General features: G+C 46.5%; 1 protein-coding gene across 2 annotated transcripts; it reads right to left on the bottom strand.

The window, feature by feature from the left end:
* Positions 1-473: 473 nt before the first annotated feature.
* On the bottom strand, positions 474-12,788 carry LOC309336697 (zinc finger protein 202-like). Of its 2 annotated transcripts, XM_081852879.1 has the most exons (8): positions 12,139-12,788; positions 11,721-11,928; positions 9,942-10,841; positions 6,683-6,791; positions 5,176-5,258; positions 4,466-4,592; positions 3,212-3,319; positions 474-1,342 (listed from the first exon to the last, which is right to left on the bottom strand). In XM_081852879.1, the coding sequence occupies exons 3-8, from the start codon at positions 10,638-10,640 to the stop codon at positions 498-500; spliced, it is 1,971 nt and encodes a 656-aa protein (XP_081709005.1). In that variant the 5' UTR covers positions 10,641-10,841; positions 11,721-11,928; positions 12,139-12,788; the 3' UTR covers positions 474-497. The 2 variants fall into 2 exon arrangements, with proteins under 2 accessions (XP_081709005.1, XP_081709004.1); XM_081852878.1 differs by lacking the exon at positions 11,721-11,928.
* Between the last annotated feature and the right edge of the window lie 3,242 nt (positions 12,789-16,030).

Genomic DNA, 16,030 nt, shown 5'->3' with positions numbered 1-16,030 from the left:
GAATCAAATGAAACACCAGGAAGAACTTTCTGGCAGTAAGAGCTGTTACGACAGTGGAACGGACTCCCTTGGGAGGTGGTGGACTCTCCTTCCTTGGAGAGTCATGTATGATTCAGTTGAGTTCTTTGGAGAATCATATGATTTAGTTGAGATTCCTGCATTGCAGGAAGTTGGACTAAGTGACCCTTTGTATTACTTCCAAGTCTACAATTCTAAGATTCTATCATTAATAGCTTCTCCCAAAAGGGGCGTGGCCAGCAAGAGAATTCCCAGTTGGCCCTGCCCACCTCTTCTAGTATCCAATGAGGCGGCTCTTGTCTGAGGACATCCAGAATTCAGGAACCAGCGCCAGGCTCACAGCTCTTGAGCTATTGCTCTGAATAGCTCTGAAAACATAGGCATTATCTGCAGCTTACAAAAAGGTCTGTGCCTGTCAACACACACACACACACAAAATACACAAATGGCCAACGCATCTTTGAGAGCCACATTAATTCTCAGAGTATTAACAAGGCCTTTTCCCCCAGATGGGTTTTCTCGTGTCTGTTCAGTATGGCTCTCTGGGTGAAGCTTTCCCCGCAGGCGTGGCACCCGTATGGCTTCTCTCCCGTGTGGATCCTCTGGTGCCTGAGCAGCACCTCTTTCTGGTTGAAGCTCTTCCCGCACTCGGGACACTCGTACGGCTTCTCCCCTGTGTGGATCTTCTGGTGCCTTACCAGCGAGTCCCTCCGGCAGAACTTCTTCTCGCACTCGGGACACTCGTACGGCTTCTTCCCCGTGTGGATCTTCTCATGCCGGATCAGGCTCTCCCTCTGGCTGAAGCACTTCCCGCACTGAGGGCACTCGTGAGGCTTCTCCCCTGTGTGCGTCCCTCGGTGCCGGACGAACCCTTCTCGCCCACTGAAGCTCTGCCCGCACTCGGAGCACTGGTACACTTTGGGCCTTGCGTGGATCCTCTGGTGTTTGGCCAGGTAATTCTTCTTCTGGAAACGCTTCCCGCACGCGAGGCACTCGTAAGGCAGGGCTGCGGAGTGGACACTCTGGTTTGCAACTGATTTGCATCGGTACCATTTCCCGCCCTTCAAGCACAGAAATTTATTCACCCTTGCATGTCTCGAGGTTTCCTTCACTGCCCCGTGACTTTCTGCCACCTCGTTTAATTCACCCCATCCCTCCGCCGGCTTTCCCCCCCATCGCTCATCAGATTCGCATCCCTGTTCGTGAATCTCGGCCACCAGAGAAGCCTTCCCTTGGGATATTTCCAGTGACATGCTGTATATTTCATCCGGCTCTCTGCCTCCTCGTGGAGGACTCTCCTTCTTGATTTGAAGTTCTTCATCGTCTGCAAAGAGAGATAACGCAGACAATAATTCTGTTCAAACTGAGTCCTTAAAAAAACCCCAGTGCCTTTTTGCTAGGAATAATGGGGATGGAGATCCTGAGAAAGCTGACTAATTTATTTATAAAAACAAAATAAAAAAATTCCTTCCAGTAGCACCCTAAAGACCAACTAAGTTAGTTCTTGGTATGAGCTTTCGTGTGCAGATAGCTGCCAATCACCCATTCCCACCACCCTACTGAGTAATACCCCTCCCCACCTTCTCACTATATAGAAGGGTCTGGTGACTTCTGTTTCAGTGTATCTGAAGAAGTGTGCATGCACACGAAAGCTCATACCTAGAACTAACTTAGTTGGTCTTTAAGGTGCTACTGGAAGGAATTTTTTTATTTTGTTTTGACTATGGCAGACCAACACGGCTACCTATCTGTAACTAATTTATTTATGTACGCGACAACAGCAGCTAGAACTTCATATGCACAGGGGTGGAAAGAAGAAGGATTACCAACAAAGAAGGAATGGCTTACGAAACTGATGGACTATGCTGAAATGGCAAAATTAACTGCCAGATTAGGAGGACATAATGATGAAGTGTTTAAGGAGGATAGGATCTACCAGAGTGTCACCCATACATAATCTCTGGCAGGATTTGAAATATAAGCAGTGGATTAATGAAAGAACTAGAATTTAGATAGTTAAAACACGTGTGCTGTAAACAGCTCAGAAAATGGGAGTCAAAAACAAGCATCAGGAAAGGGTGGGTGGGAAGTCAATTGGAAACTTTATGGGGGGTTTTGTACAATATTTTTGAATATTTTTGGAGATTTAATAAAAATTATATATAAAAAAGAATCCAGAATTCCTGTCATTACCAACGTTCAGAGTGTGAGTGCCATTCCTTATGCAGCTAAAATGCCACCATCCACACACAAGGGAGCAGAGACAGTAGACTCATGCATGATGTCACAGGTAACCTGTTTTTCCAAGTATGGTGTGCAGAAATCCCAACAATCAGCTCACTGTCTCCGCTTGCAAACTGTTGTGAACAGGGCTTTTCAGATGTCCTCAATCAACTTATTGGCAACGGATGCAACTCCTCTTTCCCCCCAGTTTGCATCATGAGCCAGGATGGCATAATGCTGGACTAGGACTTGGGAGAGCAGGGTTTGAATCGCTACTCAGCCATGAAGCTCACTGGGTGACCTTGGGCCGGCCAACATCTCTTGGTCTAAGCTACCTCACAGGGTTGTCATAAGAATTTAATGAGAAAGTGGTAGGAAGCTGCTGGGGGGGGGGTTGCCTATACATATAGTAAATATAAGTTTAGGATCCTTGCAAATAATAAACCAGCACAGCAGGCAAAGGAGGTTTTTTCCTCTTTGATGTGCTAGATTTCTTCCTGCAGGGAGGCGCTGGCTCACTCATTTTATACAGGGAAGTTTTTAGTGGTTTGGTGTTTTATCGTGCTTTTACTATTCTGCTAGGAAACGGCCAGAGTGGCTGGGGAAACACAGCCAGGTGTGCGGGGTATAAATAACAACAACAACAATAATAATAATAATTACTACTACTACTACATGGGACATTTCAAAAATGACATTTCCCCACGCAGTCTGAAGTGGTACAGTCTGTTCAACCACCTCAGAATTCTCCCACCTCATTCTGACATGTGGATTGGCTGAAGAAGCCATGTGGGTGTGGTCAACCGTGTGGAACTTTCCCAGCCAATCAGCATCCAGGAGAAGAAAAGCAGGAAGTGGCACATGGAAAAACAGGCACAATGAAAGCAATCCCAGGGTGTGTGATGCACCCCTCTGTAACCACCCCCTCCCAACTAAGCCCCGCCCTGCCTTTAATACCCCTCCCCTTTACCTGAGGTGCTTTCTGCAAATACCTCACCATCCTCAGAGTCCTGGATGAAACCCATGTCTCCTTTTTCCATTTGGGATACAGCCTCTGGTTTGGGAATCACAAACCCTCCTTAGAATAGGGAGAGAAACAGAGAGAAAAGGAACACTGAGAGAAATAGTCATTGACTGAATGTTTTGCGGGGCAAAGAATATTTGTGGATTCCAACCTAAAAAGTTTCAAAATAAGCTGGTTTATGAAACTGATGGGACTCTGATGAAATGGCGAAATTAACTGCTGGACTAAGAGGACATAATGACGACGTGCATAAAGAAGAATGGAGGCCAATGATGGATTATCTATCAAAATATCACCTACACATGAAGTCGCAGGCAGGATTTGAAACGTAAGCAGTAGGTTACTGAAATAACTAATGGTAGTGAAGTTTAGATAATAAAAACAGATGTATTGCAAAACAGCTAATAAAAAGAAGAAAAAACAATTATCAGGAAAGGAGCAGTGAGAAGTCAAGAAGTAATTGATGTTGAAAAATATTTTTTTGTATATGATGATAAATGGTTTTGAATATTTTTGGAGATTCAATAAAATACAGTTTTAAAATAAGCACAGACTTAAGACTGCTAGTTGGGGTTTAAGCAGAAGCAGTCGCAGAATGTGATCCTCAGCCAAACCCTGCTCCACTGTACTCCATTTCATTCATCCTCCAGTTTTCTTCCCTCACAAACAGCCACCCAGCATTCCATGACCAATGAACATGGTCAGTCTTCATTAGATTGGCTTTTTGTGTGGGGCGGTCTCTTCTGAGGGGCTCCCCCACCCACAAAGAAGTTTCGTGCAGTGCAAATCTTGGGGCATTACCCCAAGTTTACCGATGCTTCTCTCTTCTGCATGGATGGGGCTGTTTCAGTTGCATTAGGATCCCAACCCAAACCATGATCTTGCCATTAGGATATAGTATGAGCGCAGGGAGGAGGGTACATCAGAGTTTGCCAACCCAAGCCTAGTTCCAACAGCCTTGCGGGGCTCAAGAAAATACCCTGTTCTTTTCATGGAGGGATCGTTTTATTGATTGCTGTGGAAAATGCTTAGTGACCATCTATGGTGAAAATCGGTCCGTAAAGAATTGGAAAGAAATAAAACGTATTTGTTCTCCCCCCACCTTCTTTTTCATTATTATATTTTGAGGAATTTAAAAAAAAACACCTCAGATTCTCTCTTCTGCCACGTTCCATTAATACAGGGCGAGGACTTCCTTACCCAGAGAGCTGATGTCCTCAGAGTTCTCCTGCATTACTTCCCAATGCATGGTTCCTTGACTGGTGTTCAGCATTGCCCACTCAGCACTGCCCAAAGCCACAGTCACCTCGTTTAAATTCACACTTCCCTGGAACGATAAAAGTATCCCCTTCATTCCTGCATTGTCTTGGGTTGGACCAGATAATGCTTAGTGTCCCTTCCAACTCTACCACTCTATGATTCTAATAGCTGTATAATTTTGGAGACTGGCCCTTTCCTCCTCTCTGTTATCTCTCCCCACTGTCAACACTGTAGGCTCATTGAGATAGAGGCCCACCTGGTTTGCCTTGTTCTGCCTCAAATTAGATCATGGCTGCAAAACGTCAAGCTCAGGGGCCAAATGCAGCTCCCAGGACATTATCTGGCCCTCGGATGTTTCCCCTCACCAGCCCTGCTTCATGCCTTCCTCAAGTGTTTTTGGTTTCTTGGAATGTGCCCTTGAACTCTTGCTTGCCTGGATGAAAAACGGTGGGGGGGGGTTTGCACACGCATGCACATAAGCATGTGTGAACGTACAGATATAGTCCTACTCTCCAAATGGTAAAATTCACACTTGTTACTCCATTCACTTTTGCCTCTGGCCCTACTGCTGTGTGGCTCCTGGAAAGTTGCCCAGAAGGAAATGTCGCCCTCTGGTCAAAACTTATTTCCCACCCCAGAACCTCACATACCTCAGAAAGCTCAGTGTTGACTATTTCTTGTTCTTCGGGAGGAAGCACCGGACTGGGATGACTTGGTGACATTATTCCGCTGGCTGTAAACGAGGGGAATCTTTCAGATACTAATAATAGTGATTGAGTCCATTTCTTATCCGCCCTTCCCGATAAGGTCCTGGGCAGGTTGCAGCGATTTAAAACCCACTAGGAAAATAAATTTCAACAGGGCTTTTTTCGGCTGAAACTCACCGGAACGTTAATTGCCAGAACGAGGGAGGCGTTCATGGTGAGTTCCAACACCTATTTTTCTAGAAAATCAGCACTGAGTTTAAAAGAAATTACAGTCAGAAGCTATATAATGAAGGAGCCAGAAACAGCTCTGAGAGTGAGGTGTTCCACAATCTTGGGGATGCTAGAGGAGGCTCTCTCTTGGGCTACCCCACCCTGAACTTCTGGGGTGAGCAGAACTACCAAGAGGGCCCCCTCTGCTTATCTTAACACCCGGAAGGGTCTGTAGGGAAAGAGGTTGTGGCATTTGCCTCCTAGGTGGGTCATAAGGAAAGGGTTAAAATGAGTGTGATGTGATTGGCCAGTGAGAATGCAAGGGGGGAGTAAAAGTTAGAGTGGGAAGTTTTGAGAGGCTTTGAGGTTTGGGAGTTGAAGAAAGAAGAGGGAGGATTAGGTGTGGATTGGTCAAGTTGTATTGTGAGAGAGTGAGAGGAATTGTTGGGTGGAGTCAGATAGATAGTTGAGGATAATCAGTTTGAAGTTGTTCGGAACGAAGATTAAGAAACTGAAAAGAAAAATTAACTGAAACCGTAAGCTTGTTCCTGCATTTAAAAAAAAACTAGATTATTTGTTAATGTTAACAACTGTCTGGACTCCATGTGTCCCCGTGAGAAACGGGGTGGTGGCAGCGAAGAAAGCTATCGCAGTGGTGGCACAGGGTCATAGACCGTCAAACGTCCGGGGGCCCTGTGTGATCGCCACAGAGGTCATCTCAGATATTTGAGGCCTAAGTCATGTAGGACTTTAAACACTAATGTGACATGTGAGCAAGCTCCTTGAAACAAACTGGCAACCAGTGCCTCTGTTTTACAAGGCAGGATGCCACACAATACCCAGGGCTTGGAAGAAACAACTATGTCAGTCCCAGACATTTTGTTCCTTGGAGTGGAGGCCACATGGAAGCTAGCCCCTCTTTGCTGCACTCTGAGCCCAGAAATAATGAGCACAGATGTCATAGGAGTGCCACATGGAATCCCAGCCATTTTTGTTTGTCCCCTAAAATAGCCTTCTCCAACATGGTGGGCCTCCAGAAGTTGCTGGACTCCCATCATCCACAGCCAGCATGGCCAGCAGTGAGGGATAATGGGACTTGTAGTCCTTCAATATTTGGGGGAAGCCATGACTGTCTTTCAGCCATTGCTAGTTTTCTCATTGCGAGATCCTCTGAAAAGCCGCGGAGGGATCCCAGGAATCCAGTTTGAATAAATGCTGCGCTAGCCCAATGAATCCTCACCCAGCAAACAGAGGTCTTTTTCTGCTTTCTCATCAGCCTCTATGTAGATTTGCCTCTGAGGTGCCCCCTTGGCTTCTGAGGGGCTGGTGGGCACTTCCTCCACCGGCATCTGAAAAAGAACAACACAGGTCCCACTCAGGATGGGGAAGACGCAGGAGGGCTTGAGAAGAGGGCAGGAGGTGGACAAAGCGAATAACTGAAGGGGGCAGGGGGAAACAGGGGAGCTTCTTACAAAAGGGGTGGGATCAAGTAAGAAAAGCACCTGGGCATTTTGTGTCACCTCTATAGTCTGCTTGGCGCATATTGAAGGCCTTCCTTGTTCAACCATCCTTTCAAGTGCAGATTTTTACCCCAGCCTATATCCATACTGGATTTGAAATAGTTTTTTTATTCCTGCTGCTGGAAGACGATGGAAGAGTGTGCCTTGGTAGGTGAAGTCAAACTGATGGAGAGTTACAGCACCTTACTGGAGTGTGGAATTGTTCTTAATTGCTTTCGCACGTGGAATTGTTTTAAAGTTATTTTTATGGTTGAGGTATTTTTTGGGAAAGCAATTCATAAATAGCATTAAAAAAGGAGCAAAAGATGAGCTTGCCAAAGCCTCTATGACACACTGGGTTATAGATATACTGTAGGACATAATATAGATTTTAATCTCTGGGAAAACCTTGGAAAAGTGATTTGAAGTTCACAGCATGTTATTCTTTGAAGCAGAACTACACGCAAATGATTTACAGATGGTATTTAACTCTGAGCACGCTAGTTAAGATGTATAAGACTGAATCAGATAAGTGCTGGAGATGCAAGGAGGTTGAGAGAACGTTCCTTCATATGTGGTGGACTTGTAAAAGGGTAAAAGAAGATTGGGAAATAATCCAAAATGAATTGAAAAAAATGTTTTAAAGTTCTTTCCCCCCCAAAAAACAGAGTCCTTTTTGTTGGGGATAATTCAGACAGAAATCCCCAGGTGTCAAAAAAGATTATTTATGTATGCCACTACTGCGGTCCGTGTTTTGTTAGCCCAAAAATTGAAAACAAGCTAGGTCCTAACCAAAGAAAAATGGCAACTTAAGTTGACAGATTATGTGCAGCTTGCAGACTTAGCATATAGAATAATAATAATTTATTATTTATACCCCGCCCATCTGGCTGGGCTTCCCCAGCCACCCATTAAAATACTGTACTACATCAAACATTAAAAGCCTCCCTAAATAAGAGAACAAGACAAGCATACGTTTAGAGAAGATTGGAAAAGGTTAATTGAACATATGGGGGGAAATTGTGTTCACTTGAAAATGTTGGCAGCATTAAGATAAATTCAACAGTGTAAATAAGCTGTGATGGATGTAATAATGGAATACTGAATGGTTTAGTTTATATAAAATATGCAGGGATTTAGGGTATGCAAAATGAACCATGGAAAGAGAAGAAGGGAAGTCGTTGATAATTTATGGGTGTTTAAATGAGTATTCAAAATTGTGAAAGAGAAAATTTAATAAAAAATTTAGATAGATAGATGATAGATAGATAGATAGATAGATAGATAGATAGATAGATAGATAGATATAGATAGATGATAGATAGATGATAGATAGATAGATATAGATAGATAGCACAGCTTTCAAAAATGCCAAAAACTTTCTCTGTTCTTTTTAGTTGAAAGCTGGGAATTATGGTTTGTTTTGGGGGGTGGAAGTGGCTGTTCTCCTCCCTGCTACTTCCCCCTCTCCTGTCATGGATGCCCCATGTGCCGGCTCAAGGTATTTTGCTGCCTGAGGTGAAAGACTAGAAGAGACTTCTGTATGCCAAAGCAGGCCCTGACTAGCCGTTGAATTTTAGCTGAACACTAGCAATTGGATGTTACTGAAGCAGGAAAGTTGTGAGAAGACCCGCTATTCCCCTCACGCAGCTACAATTTCCAGGTGACTTTAACAGTCAGCCTCTCTTCCCATGGAATGCTGGGAATTGTGGCTCCATGAGGGGAATAGGGTCACCACCTTCAATAAACAGTTCCCAAGGTTCACTGGGGGAAGAAGCCATGACGGCTTAAAGTGATACAAGGCTGCTTTCATAGAATCATAGAATCCTAGAGTTGGAAGAGACCACAAGGGCCATCGAGTCCAACCCCCTGCCAAGCAGGAAACACCATCAGAGCACTCCTGACATATGGTTGTCAAGCCTCTGCTTAAAGACCTCCAAAGAAGGAGACTCCACCACACTCCTTGGCAGCAAATTCCACTGTCGAACAGCTCTTACTGTCAGGAAGTTCTTCCTAATGTTTAGGTGGAATCTTCTTTCTTGTAGTTTGGATCCATTGCTCCGTGTCCGCTTCTCTGGAGCAGCAGAAAACAACCTTTCTCCCTCCTCTATGTGACATCCTTTTATATATTTGAACATGGCTATCATATCACCCCTTAACCTCCTCTTCTCCAGGCTAAACATGCCCAGCTCCCTTAGCCGTTCCTCATAAGGCATCGTTTCCAGGCCTTTGACCATTTTGGTTGCCCTCCTCTGGACACGTTCCAGTTTGTCAGTGTCCTTCTTGAACTGTGGTGCCCAGAACTGGACACAGTACTCCAGGTGAGGTCTGACCAGAGCAGAATACAGTGGCACTATTACTTCCCTTGATCTAGATGCAATACTCCTATTGATGCAGCCCAGAATTGCGTTGGCTTTTTTAGCTGCCGCGTCACACTGTTGGCTCATGTCAAGTTTGTGGTCAACCAAGACTCCTAGATCCTTTTCACATGTACTGCTCTCAAGCCAGGTGTCACCCATCTTGTATTTGTGCCTCTAATTTTTTTGGCCCAAGTGCAATACTTTACATTTCTCCCTATTAAAATTCATCTTGTTTGTTTTGGCCCAGTTCTCTAATCTGTCAAGGTCGTTTTGAAGTGTGATCCTGTCCTCTGGGGTGTTAGCCACCCCTCCCAGTTTGGTGTCATCTGCAAATTTGATCAGGATGCCCTTGAGTCCATCATTCAAGTCATTGATAAAGATGTTGAATAAGACTGGGCCCAAGACAGAACCCTGTGGCACCCTGTGGCTTTAAAAGTACAGGGCAGATGGGGCCTCATTCAATTATTTTAAAACCAAGTAGCGCAGGGGTGGGGAGCCTGCGGTCCTTCAGCTGCCATTGGACTCCAACTCCCATCATGGCTGATGGCCGGGGACAATGGGAGTTGCACTTCGGAAGCATCTAGAAGGCTAACGGTTTCCCCACACCTGAATTAAACAGCAACATGCATTAAAACCTCACCTGCCATTTCCAAGCCTTGGCCTCTTGGGGACTCATCAGGAACTCCTCTGCCGCCATCTGGGTGCTGGTCTCCGGGTCCCAGGCCCTGATCCTGCTCTGCATTTCCTGGGGCAAGATGGCCAGGAACTGCTCCAGGATCAGCAGCTCCAGGATCTGCTCCTTGCTGCGCCTCTCCGGCTTCAGCCACTGATGGCAGAGCTCCTGGAGCTGCCCATAGACCCTTCGTGGGTCCTCGACCTCTTGGTAGCGGAACTGCCTGAAGTGCTGCCGCAGCGCCTCCATTCTGCTGGCTTCCCCTCGCAAGATGGCCGCCTTCACCTTCCTGTAGTCCTCCCTCTCGGCAGCTTCTAGGCCGCTAAAGGCCTGCTGGGCTTCTCCGCTGAGAGCCGGCAGGAGACGCGCCGCCCACTCTTCTCGAGGCCATTGGCAGGCTTCAGCCACTTGCTCAAAGGAAGCCAGAAAGGCCTCGGCATCGTCCCACGGCCCAAGCTTTGACCGTGGTGGGCTTCCCCATCTTAGGCGATGGGAGTCCAGGGCCTTCAGGAACTCCTGGCACTGGGTTGCCCATTCCTGGGGCAGCCCACCCTCAAGCTGCTGCTTGCCATTTTGCAGCGCTGCCTGGCCCGGTAACTCCTTCAGGCATGCCATCGTGACGCCATGCGGTGGGGCTTGGCCTGCGGGTTCTAACCTCTCCTCCATCTTGGATCCTTGGTGTCCTCTCTCGGGGGGGGGGGGGGATTGAGATGAATATTCCACACTCGTAATGTCAAATTTTTGTTTTGTTTTGGGTCTGTGGCTACAGCAGGTTCAGTTCAAGGAGAAGACCCTACAGCATTTTGCCGAGACTTTCTCTGACGGTATCCCCTGGGTGTCTTTCTGAACGGCAAGTGGGACCGGTCCCTGCAGAGAAGAAAAAGAACAAAACACCAAAGGGCATAAAGGAGGAGCCATTTTGGCAAATTGTGGCACTATAAAATTTAAAACACCACAATTGCCATAGTGGTTGAACTATCAATCCCTCTTTCCAGGGAACTCTAAGAATTGTAGGTCTGTGAGGGGAATTGGGGTCTCTCTGAACCGCTCCCAACACCTTCAACGAACTACAGCTCCCATGATTCCCTGGGAGGGAAGCCATGACAGTTTAAAGTGATTATCATACTGCTTTGAATGTATAGTGCCATTTACAACATGCGCTCAAGTCCCAGAAGCTGGGGAAACAGAAGCCTGCTCAGTCTAAGACTCAAATCCCCCCTCCCTGATGTTGATGGACTACAACTCCCATCAATTTACATTGCAGATAGGTAGCCGTGTTGGTCTGCCATAGTCAAAACAAAATAAAAAAATTCCTTCCAGTAGCACCTTAAAGACCAACTAAGTTAGTTCTAGGTATGAGCTTTCGTGTGCATGCACACTTCTTCAGATAGGTATCTGAAGAAGTGTGCATGCACACGAAAGCTCATACCTAGAACTAACTTAGTTGGTCTTTAAGGTGCTACTGGAAGGATTTTTTTTATTCAATTTACATTGGTTATTCCAACCACCTTTTCCCACAAACAGTGCCTGTTTTTGCCTTGCTCCCATCTCCTACAACCGGCATATGGCCCTCCGAAGGCTGCCTGGAAGGGAATGCGGCCCTCGGGCTGGGAAAAGGTTCCCCACTCCAGCTGTACACTCTTCCGCTGGGAGTAGCAGTGGTTAGAGTGTCCGACTGGGGAGATGAGGGTTCGAATCCCCACTCAGTCATGAAGCTCACTGGGCCAATCTCTCTTCCTAACCTACCTCACAAGGTTGCTGTGGGGATGAAATGAAGAGGGAAGAACCATGTGCAGCACCAGGAAAAGGTGGAACAGAAATGCTGGCCTTTTGAAGCGCAGAGAGAAGAGCCCCCACTTCAAGGATGATTTGGGGGTAACAGCTTCTAGATCAGAAGGAGGGGTTCGCACAGCAGACCTGGCCAGCCACTCGGCGCATGTTGTTGTTTCCAAACCTGCAAATCGACCACTGCCACAAGCTCAAAAGGTGCGGGGTTGCAGCGGGGGCTTCCTACCCACCCACCCCCGAACCGAGTTGGAAGCCCAACTTTCCCAGTCGCTCCGCACGCAGCCCGGACAAGCAACACATTTTTGCAACTCTTCCTTTCTCTGATCTGCACCAGCTGCCACCACATTTCGGCCAAATCTGCCCCTTTAAAACTCACCTTTCTCTCGCAGCCATTCAAAAGCAGGCATCCGACCCTCTCAACAAAGCAGGAAAGAGAAGGGGAGGGAGCAAGAGAGAAAGAGAGAGAGAGAATTATTACACCACTTCCAGTTCCACCCCCCTTCTCAAATTTCCCAGTTCCTTCAGGAATCTGAGTTTAACCCTTTCCAGCAATACTTTCTCTCTCCCTCCATCACTCTGGGACAGGAGGAGGTTGCAATCCGGATCAGGCCAAACCTCAGCGCGGGTGGCTGGCGTTTGCAAGCTTTACATTCCCAGGAAAGGTGCATTTAAGGCCGGATCGGGCTGCCACGCTTTTTAAGGAGGAAGGAGGCTGCAACACACGCGCGCCTTGGCTCTATTTCCGGTCCCCTTTTGAACGGAGGGAGTGGGGGGAATCGCGTTCCCACCGCCGATTCAGATGAAGCTGATCAAATGTCTCTCTGTGTCTTTTTGATTAAATTGCAGGATGGGAAGGTGCCTTCATCCATTGGACCCATCCAGCCCTCTATTGCACGCACTGACCGGCAGCAGAGGTTCTCCAGAATTTCAGGCTAGAGTCTCCCTTGACCTCCCTCTCCTGGAGATGCCAGGAACAGAAACTGAGACCTTCTGCATGCAAAGCAGATGCTCTGACCACTGAACAACACAGCCCCATCGCAAATAGCAATTTGCATTTGATGATGTGGTCTACAGAAGCTTCTGCCCTTAAAATGAATTATTATTATTATTATTATTATTATTATTATTATTATTATTATTATTATTATTAAGCTGTTACACCCTAACGGTTCCACAAGACCCTTTGCTGTCTGCTCTTGCTTCATCAGAGACTGATAAGGTCTGGAATACCCCTCAGATGTTTTTTGCAATTTTAGGTTTGCAGGCAAGGGAAGTCAAGTTAAGAGTTTCCCGCCGTTCCACCAGTATTTTCTTATTTACAGTGGTATCTCAGATTACATACGCTTCAGGTTACAGACTCCGCTAACCCAGAAATAGTACCTCGGGTTAAGAACTTTGCTTCAAGATGAGAACAGAAATCGTGCTCCAGAGGCGGCGCGGCAGCGGGAGGCCCCATTAGCTAAAGTGGTGCTTCAGGTTAAGAACAGTTTCAGGTTAAGAACGGGCCTCCGGAACTAATTAAGTACTTAACCCAAGGTACCACTGTATTTCGTAAAATTCATATACTGCTTGATTGTAAAACAAACAAACACTGAAAGGAGCACAGTGAAGATGCCCGCTTGGTCTCAACAGGCAGGGAATTCCAAAGTGTAGATGGAACAGGTATTTTGTGGCACCTGGAAGTGCCCGTTCCGCCGATTGAAGTGGTAAGAGTGGGAGTATATTGGGAACGGCGATCTTGTAGGTTAACCAGCCCCAAGGTAAGGGCTTTATATATTAACAGTGACACATTCAACTTGGCCCAGTAGCAAATTCCCAACCAGTGCAGATCTCCAAGTGCAGGTGCTATATGCTGACAAGGCCTCGCTTCTGTCAGCAATTGTGCACTAACTGCAGCTTCTGGATCGAGTGCAGCGGAAGCCCTGCATGGAGTAATCCAGTCTTAAATTGCTTAAATTCCACCCTCTGCATAGGTGGAATCTTAGTCTCAGTGGCAAAATGCATCTCTCAAACCCTCTCTGTGTGGCCCCTCCCTGGTCTTGCTGCCCCTCGCAAGTGTCCTTGAACTCTGATAATGCCTCTAGCTTGCCTTAGAATAATAGAATTGTAGAGTTTGAAGGGGACCTGAGGGTCATCTAGTCCAACCCCCTGCAACGCAAAGCTAATCCAAGATATTTTGCTGCCTAAGATGAAGCAGCAATGGCACCCCGTTCCCCAAGTCCCAGGACTGCTTCATGCCAAGGTTGTTGTGAGAGACAAAAGGACAGGAGGGTCGCTCCCTCTGTTTTAAGACTCTTCTGAGGCTCCCATGTTGTAATAATTTTTGTAATAATTTTTAATTGAGTATTTATCAAAGTGATATAGAACAGTGCCAAAAACAAAAATTAAACAATGAAGAACAGTCCAACCAGATTTGATCAGCATGGGAACCAAAAGTAACTGGCGCAAAAAGCTATACCAAATATTATATAAATTATATAAATTAATTATATATTATATAAATTAATCACAACTTTTTTTCGTAGGGAAGGAAAACCAGTCAAGTCAAGTCAATAAGGAAAGGCATTGCGATTCAAAAACTATATTTCATGAGACCAGCAGAATGGATGGAAGAGATTGCTGCAATTGTTCATTAGTGACATGTGAGATGAAGTCCCAACATAGAGCGGCAAAATGCTTTTCCAACCTAATGTGCCAAATGATTTTTTCCCTCTCCCCTGAAGCACAACATTTTGCCACCAAAACACACATTTTGCCACCAAATTGAGATAGTAATATTGGCTAATGTTTTCCCAGCCCAGCATTGGCCTGTGGCCCACAGAAAGTTGTCGAGGTGGTAATGCAGCCCTCAGGCTCAACAGCTTTTCCCACTCCTGCATTAAATAAAAACCACAGCCAGGAACTGCTCCAGGACCAGCAGCTCCAGGACTAGCTCCTTAGTCTTCCTCTCAGCCTTCAGCCACCCATGGAACAGCTCCTGGAGCCGACCGTAAGCCCCTCTGGGTCCCTCGCCCTCCCGGTAGCAGAAATGTCTGTAGTGCCAGCACCGGCTCTCCCTCCTCTCGGTGTCCCTCTGCAAGATGGCCGCCTTCACCTTCCCATAGTCCTCTCTGTCCCCGACTTCCAGCCTGACAAAGGCCTACTCGGCTTCGCCCTGGAGGGCTGGCAGGAGTTGGGTCGCCCACTCCTGCTTGGGCTACCAGTAGGCTTCAGCCGCTTGCTTGAAGGACGCCAGGAAGGCCTTTATTCTGGGCTCTTCCAGCAACTATGCCATTGCCCGGTGTGGCAGAGGCGATTTCACCGTCCTCAGGAACTCCTACCACTGCGTTTCCCAGTGCTGAAGCAGACCCTTGCATGGCTCCTGTTTGACCAGCTGCATCTTGGAAGCACTTCTCCAACACTCCCAGCCTAATACTCCCAGCCTGGAGGACATGAGGGTCTTGCCTATGGCCCAGACATCCATCCCGTCGAAGCTTTCACACCTCCATTTTCATCCTCACCAGATCCTGCAGTAATAATGTCTTGCGCCTTCAGAAAAACAAGAAAAAACAAACAGTTCTTGACTCCTTTTTTATTCTACGCGTTTGCATAATTTCTTTTCTCTTCAGGTGGTCCTGGTAAGAATTCTGTAACCGAGGCCCCATCTGCGCTGTACATCAAAAGCAGAATCGTACCACTTTAAACAGTCATGGCTTCCCCCAAAGGATCCTGGGAACTGTAGCTCAAGTGTTAGCAGAGCCTTCCCCATTCACTGCTAGAGCTACAGTTCCCAGTTCCCCAGGAAGAAAGACAGACTTTTAAGCCACGCTGGAAACTGTAGCCCTGTGAGGGGGGTAGGGGTCTCCTAACAACCCTCAGCAGCCTTACGAAACTACAGTTCCCAAAATTTTGTGGGGTTTAAAGTGGCACATTGTGCTTTAAATGCATAGCCTAGAAAGCCGTAGATGGGGCCTGAGAAGCAGTGCCTATGCTTACTTACCCCCTCCCAATAAATTTTCCTTTTGTGTCATGTCTTCTCATTAATATTTGTAAACTGTTGAGGAAACCTTCCCCCCCCTTTTTATTCTTATTTAAAGTTTATTGCTTTATCAGCCTGTAGTTCAAGTTATTTTATCATTCACAAGCGGCGAAATCCGGAAGTAACCCTTTCCGGTACTTCCAGGTCGCCGCGGGACACAACCTGAAAAGACGTAACCTGAACTGAACATAACAAGAGGTATGATTGTTATTAGATATTTTCAATAAAAAATTCACAAAGTTAAGTTGAA

The sequence above is a fragment of the Podarcis erhardii genome, assembly GCF_964252035.2.
Source record: "Podarcis erhardii genome assembly, chromosome: 2".
Lineage (NCBI taxonomy): Eukaryota > Metazoa > Chordata > Lepidosauria > Squamata > Lacertidae > Podarcis > Podarcis erhardii.
The sequence above is the reverse complement of the archived record's forward strand: the minus strand, read 5'-3'. Positions and strand labels throughout refer to the sequence as shown.

What these genes read in the sequence shown, in the direction of transcription:
- LOC309336697 (XM_081852879.1), bottom strand. Translation starts at nt 10,640, where the DNA reads ATGGAGGAGAGGTTAGAACCCGCAGGCCAAGCCCCACCGCATGGCGTC. An exon ending in CCAAGGCTTGGAAATGGCAG is followed by an intron (nt 6,792 to 9,941) that starts GTGAGGTTTTAA and finishes GTTCTTTTTCAG; the next exon opens with ATGCCGGTGGAGGAAGTGCC. An exon ending in TCAACACTGAGCTTTCTGAG is followed by an intron (nt 4,593 to 5,175) that starts GTATGTGAGGTT and finishes TTATCGTTCCAG; the next exon opens with GGAAGTGTGAATTTAAACGA.